The following is a 15,168-nucleotide window of genomic DNA, read 5'->3' on the forward strand; positions in this document are numbered from 1 at the left end:
TGATGCACAAGGAAGGAACTCAGTAAGTCAATCAGTCAGTACTGGGGCTGGGATAGCTCAGAGGTACTATCTGCTCTTCCAGAGGACCCAACTCCCACCTGGTGGCTTATAACGGAAGAACTCCAGTCCCAGGAGATCTAACTAACTCCCTATTCTGGTCTCTACAGACACTGCACACATATGGTTCATAGGTTACACGTGCAGGTTAAAACACCCATACAAAGAGAAATGTTTTTTTGTTTGTTTGTTTGAAGGGGGTTGTTTTGAGACAGAGTTTCTTTGCAGAGCACTTGATGTCCTGGAGACTAGCTATGTAGACCAGGTTGGCCTCAAACTCAGAGATCTGCCTGCCTCTGCCTCTGAAATGCCGGTATTAAAGACGTGGGCCAACTCTTGTATGCATCGTCCTGGATTCCAAATTTTAAAGACTGCCAGTTATTGATAGAATGCTTGCCTGCCATGCAAAAAGTCCTGGATTCCATCTCCAACACCATGTAAGCCAGGTATGGTGTCAAATGCCTAATATCCTTGCATTCAGGAAGTGGAGGCTGGAGAATCTGAAGTTTAAGGTCATCTTTGCTCACATAGTAACCTCAAAACCAGCCCAGGATACACAAGATGATGTTTCAACAAAACAAAAACTCCACAGGGTGGGTGAGATGAGTTAGCTAGTAAAAAGTGTTTGTCAAGCAAGTCTGACAGTGATTTGCTGGAACCAAGGTAAGACAGAACTGACTCCAAAATATTGTCCAATATATGTCCAGCCATGCTCATACACACGAATTTCTTTAATTAACAACAACAAAAAAGAGTATGGAGAGGTGGCTCACTGGTTAAGAGTAAAGAATAAATAAATGAAAGAAAGAAAGAAAGAAAGAAAGAAAGAAAGAAAGAAAGAAAGAAAGAAAGAAAGAATAAATACTACTCCCACAGAAGATCTGACAGAGTTCAGTTCCCAGTATCCATGTTAGATAGTTCACAACAGCTTCTAATGCCTCTGGCACCTGCACTCATGTGCACATAACACACACATCATATACACATATTAAATATCTCTCTCTCTCTCTCTCTCTCTCTCTCTCTTGAGAGAAAGTTTCTCTGTATAGCCCTGTCTGGCCTCAAACTTGGAGATGCGCCTGCTTCTGCCTCCTGAGTGCTGGGATTAAAGACAAATGCCACCACCGACCAGCTTAAAGATAAATCTTAAACCGAACATGGAGATGCATGTCTTTTAACTCCAACACTCACAAGGCAGGAGCCATCTTTGGTCTACACAGCTAGTTCTAGGACAGCCAAGGCTACTGGTCAAAGTCAAGTAAAATAATTCTTAATAGACTATTACAGATGTCTTACTTAAAAAGATGAACTCTAGCTCCTGCTCAAAGTCATTTTAGTGCCACACCTAAGAATTGACTAGTTTTAAAAGCCACATAAAATCAAAATGTTTTGTTTATAAAATTAAAGGTACAGAATAATTTGCAAATGAAAACAGAACTACTGAATTTATTTGAAATAAATACACAGTGGAAAGTAGAGAAGAGTACTGTGTAGGTAAAAAATGACACATCATACATGCACTAAGGTAAACTCAGTGGTGGATGACTACCCAGCATGTGCAGAGTTCACAAAAGGAGAAAGATGCCTTGCAAATAAACTGACTAGTTGAGTACCTAAAATGCTTTCACTATTCTATTTTTGTGTAACTGGAAACTCTATGATGTCTTCTTTTGTTCTTTTCAATTAAAGGCTAGAGTATTTTATGAACTCAAAACTTTTCCTGCTGGAGTTCTTAGGCAGTCTGTAATTCTTACTGCTCTTTTCCTTATCTATTAGGCATCTGTTTAGAAAATGGCAACCAGGGCTGGAGAGATAACTCCGTGGTTAAGAGAACTGACTGCTCTTCCAAAGGTCCTGAGTTCAATTCCCAGCAACCACATGGTGGCTCACAACCATCTGTAATGAGGTTTAGTGCCCTCTTCTGACCTTCAGGCATATACACAGACAGAACATTGTATACATAATAAATATTAAAAAAAAAAAAGAAAGAAAGAAAAAGAAAATGGCAACCATTTTTTAAAAGTATTAATATACTCACTTTTATTTAGTGCATGAGTATGTGCACATGAGTGTATAAAGGTCAGAAGACAACTTGGAGTTGGTTCTCTCCTTCCACTACGCGGTTCCCAGAGATCAAACTCAGGTTTTTAGGCATTTCCCATTAGGCTATCTCTCTAGCCCAACCACCATCTGTTTTATCATGACTTCATCTTGAAGTTCCTCTTTAAATTAAAGAGGTGTGGGACTTATATTTTAAATAAACACTAATTGGTCAGTAGCCAGGCAGGAAGTATAGGCGGGACAACCAGACAGGAAGTAGAGGCAGGTCAATGAGAACAGGAGAATTCTGGGAAAGAGAAAGCCCATTCCTTTGCAGTCCTGCCCAGACACAGAAGAATGACGATGTGACTGTCTCACCGAAAAAGGTACCAAGTCATGTGGCTAACATAGATAGAAATAATGGGTTAATATAAGTTATAAGAGTTAATAAGAAGTCTGAGCTAATGGGCCAATCAGTTTATGATTAATGTAGACAACTGTGTGATGTTTTTAAATATTTATTTATTATGTATACAATATTCTGTCTGCGTGTATGCCTGAAGGCCAGAAAAAGGCACCAGATCTCATTACAGATGGTTGTGAGCCACCATGTGGTTGCTAGGAATTGAACTCAGGACCTTTGGAAGAGTAGGCAATGTTCTTAACCGCTGAGCCATCTCTCCAGCCCCAACTGTGTGATTTCTTTTGGGACTAGAGGGCTGGGGAACCAGGCAGGACAGAAACTCAGTCAACACATAATTTTCAAAAGTACTACTCATTAAAAAATATTTAAAACAGGGGCTGGAGAGATGGCTCAGTGGTTAAGAGCACTGTCTGCTCATCCAGAGGTGCTGAGTTCAATTCCCAGCAACCACATGGTGGCTCACAACCATCTGTAAAGAGATCTGGCGCCCTCCTCTGGCATGTGGGTATAAATGGAGGCAGAAAGTTGTATACATAATAAATAAATCTTTAAAAAAAATATTTAAAACAAAGAATTATAATATCAAAAACTTAATCACATAGTTTTATACAGACAAAAAGATGCACTTAATATTACTATTAGAAAAAATAATAAAACCCTAAGAATGCATAAGCTTTTCTCACTAGTGTGATATAATTTCACAGCAGAAACTGGTGATTGAACAGCTATCTCACTGAAAGATAGTACAGAACTTGAACTTTCGCACTTTGAACAAACTGTTGATTAAAAAAAAACAACATTTAATTGCTTTCTGAGTGAAAGTAAAGGCACTAACAATAAGACAAGCAGATGCAAAAAAAAAAAACAAACAGAAAATCCTAAATGTTTAGACAAAGAAGCAATGAAAAGAAAATCTGTAAAGCTCAGTACATTAACTTCTACATGGTTTATAAAAATAATTTATCTACACATGTAGGATAGGTTAAGACCACCCAAAAATTAAAAGACTTCCTCAAAGTTTGCTTCCTACCCTATAGGAGTTGCCAGAGTTTACAGCTTCAGAAAGTCAATAAAAAGAAAAAAAAATCGGGCTGGAGAGATGGCTCAGAGGTTAAGAGCACTCACTACTCTTCCAGAGGTCCTGAGTTCAATCCCCAGCAACCGCATGGTAGCTCACAACCATCTATGATGAAATCTGGTGCCCTCTTCTAGTGTGCAGGCATACATGCAGGCAGAATGCTGTATAAATAAATAAATAAATAAGTCTTAAGCAAAAAGAAAAGAAAAAAAATCATACTGCTATATTTTTCCCTTCACACTAAGTGTGTTTTTGCTTTTTTGTTGTTGGCTTTTTTGTTTTTGTTTTTTGAGACAGGGATTCTCTATAACAGTCCTGCACAGAAATCAACATGCCCCTGCCTCCTAACCGGTGGGATTAAAGAGTGTACCACTACCACCACCTGGGTAGGTGTGCCTTTGTAACAAGAAAAACAAAGTAAGATTTTTCTTGAATATCTGTTTATCTGTATTTTAGTATATATTTTCTCCTCAAAATTCATTAAAATGGAATGTGGATACAGGGTCAATACAAGCACTACAACTTAGCAACACTGGAGTGGGAAGCTTTATCAACCCACAGAAAACTGCACTAGCTAGTTTCTAGCAACTTCCAACAGTAATATGGACATATGTAAAGACACATAAGCAATTAATTCCTATAAATGCTCCTACCCCCTTATTAAACATTTATATTTTTCTCAACCCTCTACCACCAAGGCCTTTTCCACCATTGGGTGCCTCATATTCCAAAACAGTATCCTTTGGTCTTCCATGACAACTTTTAACAACTTGCCATTTTCCCCTTCCATCTCCAGGATACCTGCCTCATATGTAAAACAACTATCAGAAATCCACAAGAAATGACAGTAAGAACACCACACACTTCAAAATGAACAGTATTTTCAGGGCCCAGGCCAAATCTGAACAAATAGTAGGGTCAACAACATATTAATAAATCTCATTTGGTGGTTAAGAGCACTGGCTGCTCTTGAAGAGGACCTGGGTTCAATTTCCAGCACACACATGGTGGCTCCCAACTGTCTGTAACTTCCAATTCTAGGGGTTCAGATGCCCTCTTCTGACTTTGGTGGGCAGCAGGAATGCATGTGGCATGCATACATAAATGCTGGCAAAACTATATAAAAAAATTTTTTTAAATATTTATTATGTATACAATATTCTGTCTGTGTGTGTATGCCTGCAGGCCAGAAGAGGGCACCAGACCCCATTACAGATGGTTGTGAGCCACCATGTGGTTGGTGGGAATTGAACTCAGGACCTTTGGAAGAGCAGGCAATGCTCTTAACCTCTGGGCCATCTCTCCAGCCCCCCCATATAAAAAATTTTAAAAAATATTTTAAAAATCTCATTCTGATTTTGCCACTAGCTTATCTTTTAAAAATTTTAAAAGCTATCCTGGAAACAAGTTTTAGGCTGCCTTTGTCTTGCTTATTTTATCTTTTTAATGATAATCTAAGCTTAAGAACAATGCTTCAGGAGAAATATGAAGAAAACAACAACCAAATGAGTATTAACCCAGAGATCAAGGGAATGACAACAGCTGGCTCACCAAAGGTGAGAAAAAGTGGGGAAAATGTTAAGCATTTTTAGCATAACTATGCAAAGTCACCCTCCATTATACTACTTGATGTGCCTTACAGTAAGTCTATCAAATCGTTGTGGATCACAGTACCAGCATTTCTATTTATTTCCTTCAAAATAGGACAGTTATGTGGCCATCACAAAAATCTGTGAAAACGATAGAGACCTAAGGACAATTTTCAACTGTAATAGCCATCCTTAACCTACTGTTTACAGGATGCCTGCATGATTCAAATCATCACTTTCACCACATCTTAAATATTCATTTAGTTGGGGGCTGGAGAGATGGCTCAGAGGTTAAGAGCACTGCTTGCTCTTCCAAAGGTCCTGAGTTCAATTCCCAGCAACCACATGGTGGCTCACAACCATCTGTAATAAGATCTGGTGCCCTCTTCTGGCTTGCAGGCATACATGCAGACAGAATACTGTATACATAATTAATAAATATATCTTTAAAAAAAATATTCATTTAGTTAACTCCATCTATATCATTCACTAAGTCTCAAACATCTCACAGAAGACTGATGTAACTCTGGCCCAAATACTTAAAGTTAATCTCAGTTTATGTAACACTCTATGTCTCTATTCAATAATTTTGGAACTACTTTTAAGAGAAAACTCTAATTATCCTCAATGTAAATTACCATCTTGTCATTATCAGTAGCCAACCAATCTACAATACAAAACACCAACAAATAAAAGGTAAGAAAACTTCTCAAGCCGGGCAGTGGTGGCGAACGCCTTTAATCCCAGCACTCAGGAGGCAGAGGCAGGTGGATCTCTGTGAGTTCGAGACCAGCCTGGTCTACAGAGCTAGTTCCAGAACAGGCTCCAAAGCCACAGAGAAACCCTGTCTCAAAAAAACAAACAAACAAAAAAAAAAAGACTTCTCAAAATACACCAGGTAACAAGTCTCTAAGTTATTTGAATGAAAAATTCAACCCAATTGAGTTCTTCAAAGTTTTAAAAATCTTTATAAGGGAGACTGGAGAGATGGCTCAATAGTTAAGAGCACTGGCTGCTCTTCCAGAGGACCCAGGTTCAGTTCCCGGTACCCACACGGCAACTCACAACTGTCTGTAACTCCAGTTCCCTGGAATCTAACACCTTCACACCAATGCACATAAAATAAAGTTAAAATAAATTCTTTTTTAAAAAATCTTTTAACAGCCTTGCGGTGGCGCATGCCTTTAATCCCAGCAATCCTGGCAGAGACAGGTGGATCTCTGTGAGTTCAAGGCTAGCCTGGTATACAAGAGCTAGTTCAAGGACAAGCACCAAAGCTACAGAGAAACCTTGTCTCAAACCCCCCCCCAAATAAAAAAACTTTTTAGGGGGCTGGAGAGAGGGACAAGCACAGCTAGCTGCTCTTCCAGAAGACCTGGATTCAGTTCCCAGCACCACGTGACAGCTAACTCCAGCATCTCCCCTTCTAGCCTGAGGGCACAAGCATGCACAGTAAAGATATATTATGCAGGCAAAACATCCATACATATGAAATAAAAATAAATTAAAAAAACCTTACCAAAGCCCCTATTGATCATAAATGAAGGGGAGAAAACAAGTAATAACACATGAGTGTGCATGCACACACATCTTGTAAGGTGCCAGTAACCTGTCTCAGCAGGGGTGCTTACCCTGCAAGCCTGGCAACCTGAGTTTGATCTCTGGAACCCACAGAAACAAGGAGAGAAACAACTATACAAATTGTCCTCTAATTTCCAAACACATGCATACACACACAAATAATAAAATTTTACTATCACATAATGGTTTATAAAAAGCTCTCTTGGCTTATAAAGAACATCAAAACTTACCTGAAGTTATTAATTTAGAACAACTACTTTTGTTTGCATGGTCTTCCGAGATTCTATTTGTGCTCTTTTCTTTACCAATCAAAGTATCCTCCATAAGTAAGCATCTATCAGAAGTAAAACTGTCTTCACTCACCACATGACTAAATTTGCTATTAGCTTCAAGTACAGAAGTGACTTCTTCGAGCTGAGCAGCGTCACTAGATTCTGAGTAAGAGGAGCCCTTACCCTGGGGTAAATTTTTGGAAGAAACAGGTAGAGACTCGTCATCACTATCAAAACCAAAAGGATCTCCAGTATCTTCTTCTTCTACTTTAGGTTTCTTCGGAATTTCTTGGATATCTGGTTTAAAATTGGGCCTCTTCTGCCCTAATTTAGCCATAAATGTGGTCTCTCCCCATTTTGTACTAAGAGTAGTCCGTTTGTTGGAAAAAACTTCATCAAATTTTGAACTGCCATTTCCTCCTTTCCTACTGTAAGTTTTTCCAAATCTGGATGTCATTTTGACACCTGTTTCATATTCCCTGTGGAAAGAAATTTAAGAAAATATAATCAACAATCTCTTAACAAATTTTAAGCATTTTATAAAACTAAGATCCTAGGACTTGCTTTTAAACTAGTTTAAGCGAGTAAGTTAAAGAGGCTTGTTTTCCATCCTATACTTCCATCCATCAGGTTTGATGGTGTTTTGGTTTGTTTTATAATAAATACATACTCGTATGAAACTTACAGAGTAAAAAAGTTTACTAACCAACTTGTAATGCAGTATCTACAAATCTAACTGAAGACATTTCTCAAGTTCCAAATGAACTATTCTTAATACACAATTTAACCAGAAAAAAAATCTCAATAGAGTACCCAAATAGAAAATCATTAACCACAATATATTAAGTTTTCCAAGATCTAAACGATGTCAAATGACTAATTTTAGTTCTTTGAAATTTTACTGCTCTTCATATAAAGGGTCAGAAAACTGCTATTTTCTCATATAGTACAATCTATAACTTCTACCTCACCTTAAAGACTCTGATTTTTGGACTAAAGTCATTTGAACTGACTTTTAAAAAACGTTCCTTTAGTGGTCATTTCCCTAAATTTAAGGATTCATTCATCTAAGCCGGGCGATGGTGGCACACGCCTTTAATCCCAGCACTGGGGAGGGGGGGCAGAGGCAGGCGGATCTCTGTGAGTTCGAGACCAGCCTGGTCTACAGAGCTAGTTCCAGGACAGGCTCCAAAAGCCACAGAGAAACCCTGTCTCGAAAAAAAAAAAAAAATTCATTCATCTCATCTTCCTTATCACTATAGTGCTGCACTCATTTGCTGAGTGACAATTTTCTGAAGTTGATGAACTCCATTTTACACAGGTACACGATTTATTATTATAAAAATAGTGGTGGCATACCCCTTTAATCCCAGCACTTGGGAGGCAGGCGGATCTCTGGAATCTGAGGTCAGCCAGGTCTACAAAGTGAGTTCCAGGATAACTAGAGCTACACAGAGGAACCTTGTCTCAAAAAACCAAAATAAATAAAAAGAATAAAAAATAAAAAAATAGAAACATAACCTTTATTTTTCTACTCAATTTACAAACAAATCAATCTACTTGATTTACCTAAAAATATACTGGAAAAAAATTTCCAAGTGAAGTCAAAGGTCAAACATTTTAAAACTACAAGTTATGGTACTTTTACAGCACAATCAATCCTTATCCATTTCTTAACACTTTGACCTGCAGCTTAAATGTCAATTTATCAACTCTGGGGGGTGGTAAACAATGTTTAAGTCTTGAAAAATCTTCATTACTTTGAAACTTACAATGGGAACAGTATTTAACTTATGCTTTCAAATGTTTTCCATCTACACCTTTAATATTTTTATTAAGTTCTTACTACTTAATGAATCACTATTCAATTTAGTTCAGCAAATATTCATAAAGACTCACCCCCACCGCACAACTAATGTTTGAAACCAATTCTGATTGGACAAAATAATAACTTAGTCATCATACACATCTGGGCGAAGAGAAAATTTAGTTTTCCTCAGAGAGTTTCCATTTTGTAGTTTGGAACACTAACAAGCTTTATTGTCTTTCTTGTTAAGTATAGCCTATTAAACAAAACAAAGTATAATAATTGGGGAGCTACCAAAGACAAGAAAATAGTCATTTCTTTAAGCTGTGATCTGCAGTCCTACATTTATATATTCCAACAAAACTGGAATGTTTTGGACACACATACATGGCAATCATCTAAAAATGCTGACTAAAGGTCAAACCAAAAATCTAGATTTGATCTCCTCTATGGCAACATCTGAAAATTCTCCGTAAAAAAAGTCAAAACCACAAAGCATTCATTCACTGTTCAAAGTTTAAGGTCTGCAAATGAATATTTGATACTGAGTCAAGTGATAAGACAACTGAACTTTTTAAGAGATCGTGTCTCACAAATACACACTGATGTATTATAATAACATCATTAAATACTGAAGAAATAACATCAGGGGCCTTTTAATATTAAGCACTGGGAAACGTGTAGATGAGGCAAATATGGTTGAGTTACTGTCTACTCAATCCAGTAGAGATGAATACAAGAGAGTTCATTGTATGATTGTTTTTATTGTTTTCTAACGCCCATTTAAAAAAAAAGTCAGCAGACTCCTCCGATGGCATTATCTAAGCATAGCATATGTACAAATTCCGGAGTGGACATATATCTGGCACGACATTTTACACACATTGCAGACGCACTACCTTGTTCAGGCTCCAAACTTCACCAACAGTCCTAACTAAATAGCAAAGGAGGGGTCACAAACTAAGTGTTTTCCGATCTTTGGGCCTCTGCCCAAAGCCAGGTCGACTTCTGAGGGAAGGGTGCAAGGATTTAAATTGGGGGGGGGGGGGTCCCTCACACTTAAACTGCCTAGAAACCTAGCCTCTCCCACGCCCCCAAAGTGCATTAGGGGCTTCCATTAAGGGAGGAACGTGGAAGGGGGAAACAGACGTAAACAGCAATTCTCACCTGGAGCGGCGAGTGCGCCCGGAGGCTAGAACCCAGACACCCCTCCCGCTGGACGCTCCCGCAACTTTTCTCCTCCCAACCCCCACCGCCCAGGAAAGGGATGTCGCTTCGGACGCCCCGGAAGCTTCTGCCACAGAGCCCCCGAAGCAAGGCCTCGGTGACGGCTAGAGGCGGTGGAAAACTACGGGGCAAAGAATTCGGCACTGAAACCAACCGGACCGGGTTCGGAAGAGAGAAGTGAAGCAGCCGGCCGCCCGGAAAAAGAACTTAAACGGGAAATTAAGAGGTGGAGGGGGAAAAGAGTTCTTCAGATCGGTCAGTGCCCAACTTCCTTAGAAGCCAGGTGAGCAAAGAGACTCGCACCGCCCCTGCCTCCTCCACCCAGCCCGGCTCACTCCGGGCCTAGGCAGCCGCCCGAGACCTCACTTACCCTCGGCGCCTGGCGGGTGCTTTGGCCTCGGGCCGCCTCCGCCTCCCCCGCTCCCAACGGCCCACGGGCGGGCGCGGGAGCCCCGCGCGGGAGAACAGTGCCGACCGGTGCGCCCAGAGAGGCGAGGGGGCTCTGCTGCCGTCACAGCCAGCGACTCCGCTTCGGTAAATAGGAAGCCCGGTCGAGGGGGGGGGGGAGGAGCGGCGGCTCCGCAACTTCCCTCCCCAGCTTAGGCGCGCCGGCCGGGCAGAGCCTAGGCCTCCTTGACGGCCGCCGCCGGTGCCGAGCCTGCTACGTGCCCCCGCTGGGCCGCCGCCGCCTCCTGCGCCGCCGCCTCCGCCGGTGAATGGTCAGCGCTGGAGTTTGAACAGGGCCCTGAACCATCTCAACGCCATTTGCGCTCCCGGCCCCCACCTCCTTCCTCCAACAGCCGCTCGCTCCGTCACTCCGCTTCCCACAGGCCCCGCGCGGCCACCCGACCCCGCAGCCAATCGTACGGCCGCTTACTCAAACCGCCGCGCAGGCGCCGCGCCCCGCACGCGCCGGCTACCACCATTGGTCGGGTCGCGAAGCCCGACGGGAGTTGTAGTTCCCTCCCGCGAGGTCCTGGTATCTGAAGCCAGGTTCCGGAGCAGAGTTCTGGCTGCGGGCCTGAGTTCTGGCTGCGGGCCTGCTGGACCTCACCGGCTCGGGAGCCAGTTCTAGTTCCTGGCCACGCGACGAGACGCAGGTGCGGCGCGGGAAGGCACGGGGCACAGTGCAGGCAGCTGTGTCAATCGTTTCCCCTCCAGGGACCCTCGGGTGTCTGGGGACAGTGGATTGTGCAGCTGCGCCGAGCCTGCTGGGCCACCGCCCGGACCTTGGAGGCGGGGAGCTTGGGGCCGCCCTTGACCCAGTCTGACGGTGCGAGCTGGCCTACGCAGGTAACGAGGACCGAAACCAGGAGGAGCCGGGTGCCGGTCTCTTCACGGCCACGATCTGCGCTTCAGCCCGGCCGTTCATCCTCTTCCCCCCCTACTCGTCCCCACTCCGAAGTCTGTCTCCTGTCCCCCACCTGTTAGCAGTGACACCACACACACACACACACACACACACACGGGGGGGGGGGTTGTTGTATGTTACCAAGGAATTATCGACATGTTTATTGAATGTGCTTACGGTGATGTGACTTTAAATAAAAAGGCATACTGAAGTGTGGACGGGTAAAATGATCCAATGTTTATTTTGCTTTAGACTATGCCTGTGAAAACTGGAATAGGGGAATAAATACACCGAGAATGTCCTTCGTTGTTAGAGCTGCGGGATGTGTACACACATGCTGTCCTACCAGTGTTTATATCTAAAATTGCTCATAATAAAGTTGTTCTTTTTGATTGATTTGGAGGGGTTCCTTGTTTTTAACTGACTAGTCGGGGCAGGAAGGTAGTGGATGATGGACGGAAGTATTTTCAACTTTCCAGTCTACCGAGACTTTTTTCCGTGACAGTGTTTTACCTAATTGAGAAATTTGGAGAAGCTTCATTTTAAGCCTTCCATGGGGAAATAGCTTTCTAAAACTTAGCACAGTCAGTTTCCCCTACGAGAAATGTGTGCATGGGTCATCAGGCTTGGTGTTTGATAGGCAGCTAATGGAGACTCGCCTGAAAGGTTAGAAAGCTACTACATGTGTTTAGGGAGAAGGGCACCTCTTCTGCCAGATGTACTTTATAAAGTTCTCTCAAGTTTCAAGACCCCTCCGATGTAGTCAGGAAAATCCTAGAGGAAAAATAAAAACTTGAGGCTGGGCAGATGAAGAAGAGGCAGAGTGCTTCTCCAGCATGGCCTTGGTGAGATCCCTGGCACTCCCTTCTGCCAAGCTGGGGGGTGGGGAGGTAAATGTGCCCCGGTAGGAATTTAGGTGGATTTTAAACACACTTGAATTGTTTTCATTTTGATGCCAAGTCCCATAATTTACATTCTTGCGGCTGCAGTTTCCCTGCTACTGCGTATTTACATTCTCATCCTGGTTTCAGAGTAAGCCACCTGTTCCGGTAACTTCCTCTAAGGAACCTGTTAACAGGTCTTGCACTGTGTATGATATACATATATGACTTATTTGGGTCAAGTTTGTCCTTTTTTTTTTTTTTTAATCAGCCGCTTGGGATCTTGTTTTGGCATTTGTTTGAAGATGACTGGCAGTGGTGCAGACTGCATTTAGTTTAATTATTTAGATGACGTGGTGGTGGGTGCTAATTAAAGGGTAATCATCATCAGAGGCAAAAGGTAAGATCAAACAGCCAGAAGAGGTAGCGAGAGGCAGTTGCAAGATCTTCCTGGAGGAGTTTCCGAGACCAAGGGAAATGTCCTTCTGGCCTAACCCTGCTGGTGTTGGGCATTTGGCAGGCCTTGATGCTAAATGAAACTAAAGTGGAAAGGTTAACTTTTGAAAGAAATGGTCTTCGGCACCCTTCTGTGGGTTTTATGTCCTTGCATTAAATGATGGAACTTAGTTGTGTTGAATTCCTGATACCGAAAGAAGGACCCATAGTCAGTATTTAGGCATAATCCTTGACCTTGTTGGGAAGGGATAATTCCTGTCCCCACCCCAACTCCAGCCATCAGAATCTGCAGGTTAGTGGGATTCCCCCAGGCAACTGGTTCACACATCAAAGTTTGACAAGCACTGGTTTATAATATAGCCACAGCATTTGGCAACAATATAATCCACCGAGTTTGTGTGAGGAAGGGGGAGAGCAAGGGTGTGCACCTAAAATGCCAATCCTGAAGCTGAGGCAGGAGCATTGAGCATGCCAGGTCAGTCTGGACTGAGATATGAAAGAGAATGGGGTTTGGCATATATAACTTGGTGATAGATCATGTCATATATAAGCCCTGGGTTCTATTCCCAGCTCAAAAGAGCAGAGACCTAATACATATGAAGAATGATGCTAGGGATTTTAAAGAACTCATTTATACCCTAGACTCTCCTCCCTAATGTCCAGAAAAGGAAACAGGAAGGCTGGCACTTGCCTAAGATACTGCAACAAGGGAATATCCATTTTATTGGATGTGCATGGATAGTCCTAAATGTAGCAGAGCTACACATGAAACCAGGTATGGTTGCACACACCTATGGTCCCTGCGCTAAGGAGGCTGAAGAAGAAGATCAGCCTTGGGTTGGGGAAGTTGGTAAAGAAGTTGTACATGGTTTGGTTTGGTTTTTTTGCGACAGGGTCTTGCCGTGTAGCTCTTGACTGTCCTGGAACTCACTCTGTAGACCAGGCTGGCCTCAAACTCAGAGATCGGCCTGCCTCTGCCTCCCAAGTGATGTGATGAAAGACGTGCGCCACTACTGCCCAGCAGTTGTATGTGAATTTTGAAGGGAAATAGCGAGCCTGGGTCTGAGGAGGTTAGATGCATGAATACCCAGCTGTGGTTGGCGAGGGCTCTCCACCTTCCTAGCCCTGTATCAGCACTGGTAGAGATTGTGCCATATCCAGGGCTTATCTTGAGGGGAGTTGAGACTCTTCTAGCCCCAAAGGCTGTACAACCTTAACCTCTTTAGCTCTGTGGGAGGCAAATGCTTTGTAAAGACCCTTGTCACGGCCCTGAGTGCCACACCAGAAGGGGATAATGACTGGATGACGTACAGGTCGGAAGCTGCCTGTTGTATTCACGTGAGTCCTGACCTATTTCTTGATTCATTTGTTTGGTTGCTTTTGAGACAGTGCTGCAGTACTCAGTATGACCTTGAACTCTTTAACCTTCTGCCTTACTCCCAAGTCCTGAAATAACAGAGGTGTACTGCTATACCCTACTAACATTTATCTCAGAAACAGCCCTTTTCTCCTCCACAGTTCTCACCCCCATGTCACATGATACTCACCTGATCAAAAACCCAGGCCACTCCTTCGTCTGATGCTCTGTTTCCCCTCCTATGTCTAAAGGTTTCCCAGCACTGTCCTAGTTACATGGCTGTAATCCTGGATCCGAACCCAGTCTGTGCCTCTTGATGCTACAGGCTGCCCTTCTGGGTGCTGTCTCTAGGGAAGGCAAGACCCCCACTACCTGGAGCTCCCCCTGAGTGGGCTTATACTCTCTCTTGTAAAGAAAACTAGCAGGGCGCCTTTCTTCTGCTGTTCCTGTTCCCTAGTTCGAACTCAGGCATGGGCTGCGGCAGAACTAGCTTTTCTAAATAGACCCTCAGTTCTTTTCTGGAAAATGTGTCATAAAATATAACTTAAAATTCAGTTCAAGCACTCTGGAGGCAGAGGCAGGCAGGTCTCTGTGAGTTTAAGGCCAGCCTGGTCTACAGAGTGAGTTCCAGGACCATCAAAACTGTTACACAGAGAAACCCTGTCTTGGAAGAAAAAAAAAAAAGAGCCCAGTACCATGAAACCAGAAGTGAACAACATTTTTTTTCCCTTGTACTAGGATGTGGGGAATAAATTATAGACTACATTTGCATATTGTAGTGGTTGGTTACAAAGCACTACAAGATGTGTGCTAGACCCTGCCCTTTCCTGCTGACAAAGCAGCCCCTCCTCTTTCCTGTCTGTACCCCACTGCTGCTGTTCTACCGTCTCCCTCCCCCTATGTGTGCCTCCTCTCAGAGGCCAGGCTGTTTCCATCCATTTAGATGGAATGAATGTTAGGTGTTTAATGAATCTCTCCGAGAGAGAGAGAGAGAGAGAGAGAGAGAGAGAGAGAGAGAGAGAGAGAGAGAGAGAGAGAGAGAGAGGAG

General features: G+C 42.9%; 1 protein-coding gene across 4 annotated transcripts in view; it reads right to left on the reverse strand.

Moving 5' to 3' along the window:
• Wapl (WAPL cohesin release factor) overlaps window positions 1-11,785 on the reverse strand; it is a 67,610-nt gene extending 55,825 nt beyond the window's left edge. For 2 of the 4 annotated variants that reach the window (XM_050140569.1, XM_050140568.1), the window contains exons 1-2: window positions 10,446-11,785; window positions 7,000-7,520 (exon numbers count right to left, since the gene is read on the reverse strand). In XM_050140569.1, coding sequence (XP_049996526.1) covers window positions 7,000-7,498 — 499 coding nt within the window. In that variant the 5' untranslated portion in view covers window positions 7,499-7,520; window positions 10,446-11,785. The remainder of the gene's footprint in view (window positions 1-6,999; window positions 7,521-10,445) is intronic. The other 2 variants (XM_050140570.1, XM_050140571.1) reach the window with 2 other exon arrangements.
• Window positions 11,786-15,168: the final 3,383 nt, after the last annotated feature.

This window comes from Alexandromys fortis, unplaced genomic scaffold (assembly GCF_014885135.2).
Source record: "Alexandromys fortis isolate MF-2015 unplaced genomic scaffold, M_Fortis_MF-2015_v1.1 scaffold_46, whole genome shotgun sequence".
Classification (NCBI taxonomy): Eukaryota; Metazoa; Chordata; class Mammalia; order Rodentia; family Cricetidae; genus Alexandromys; species Alexandromys fortis.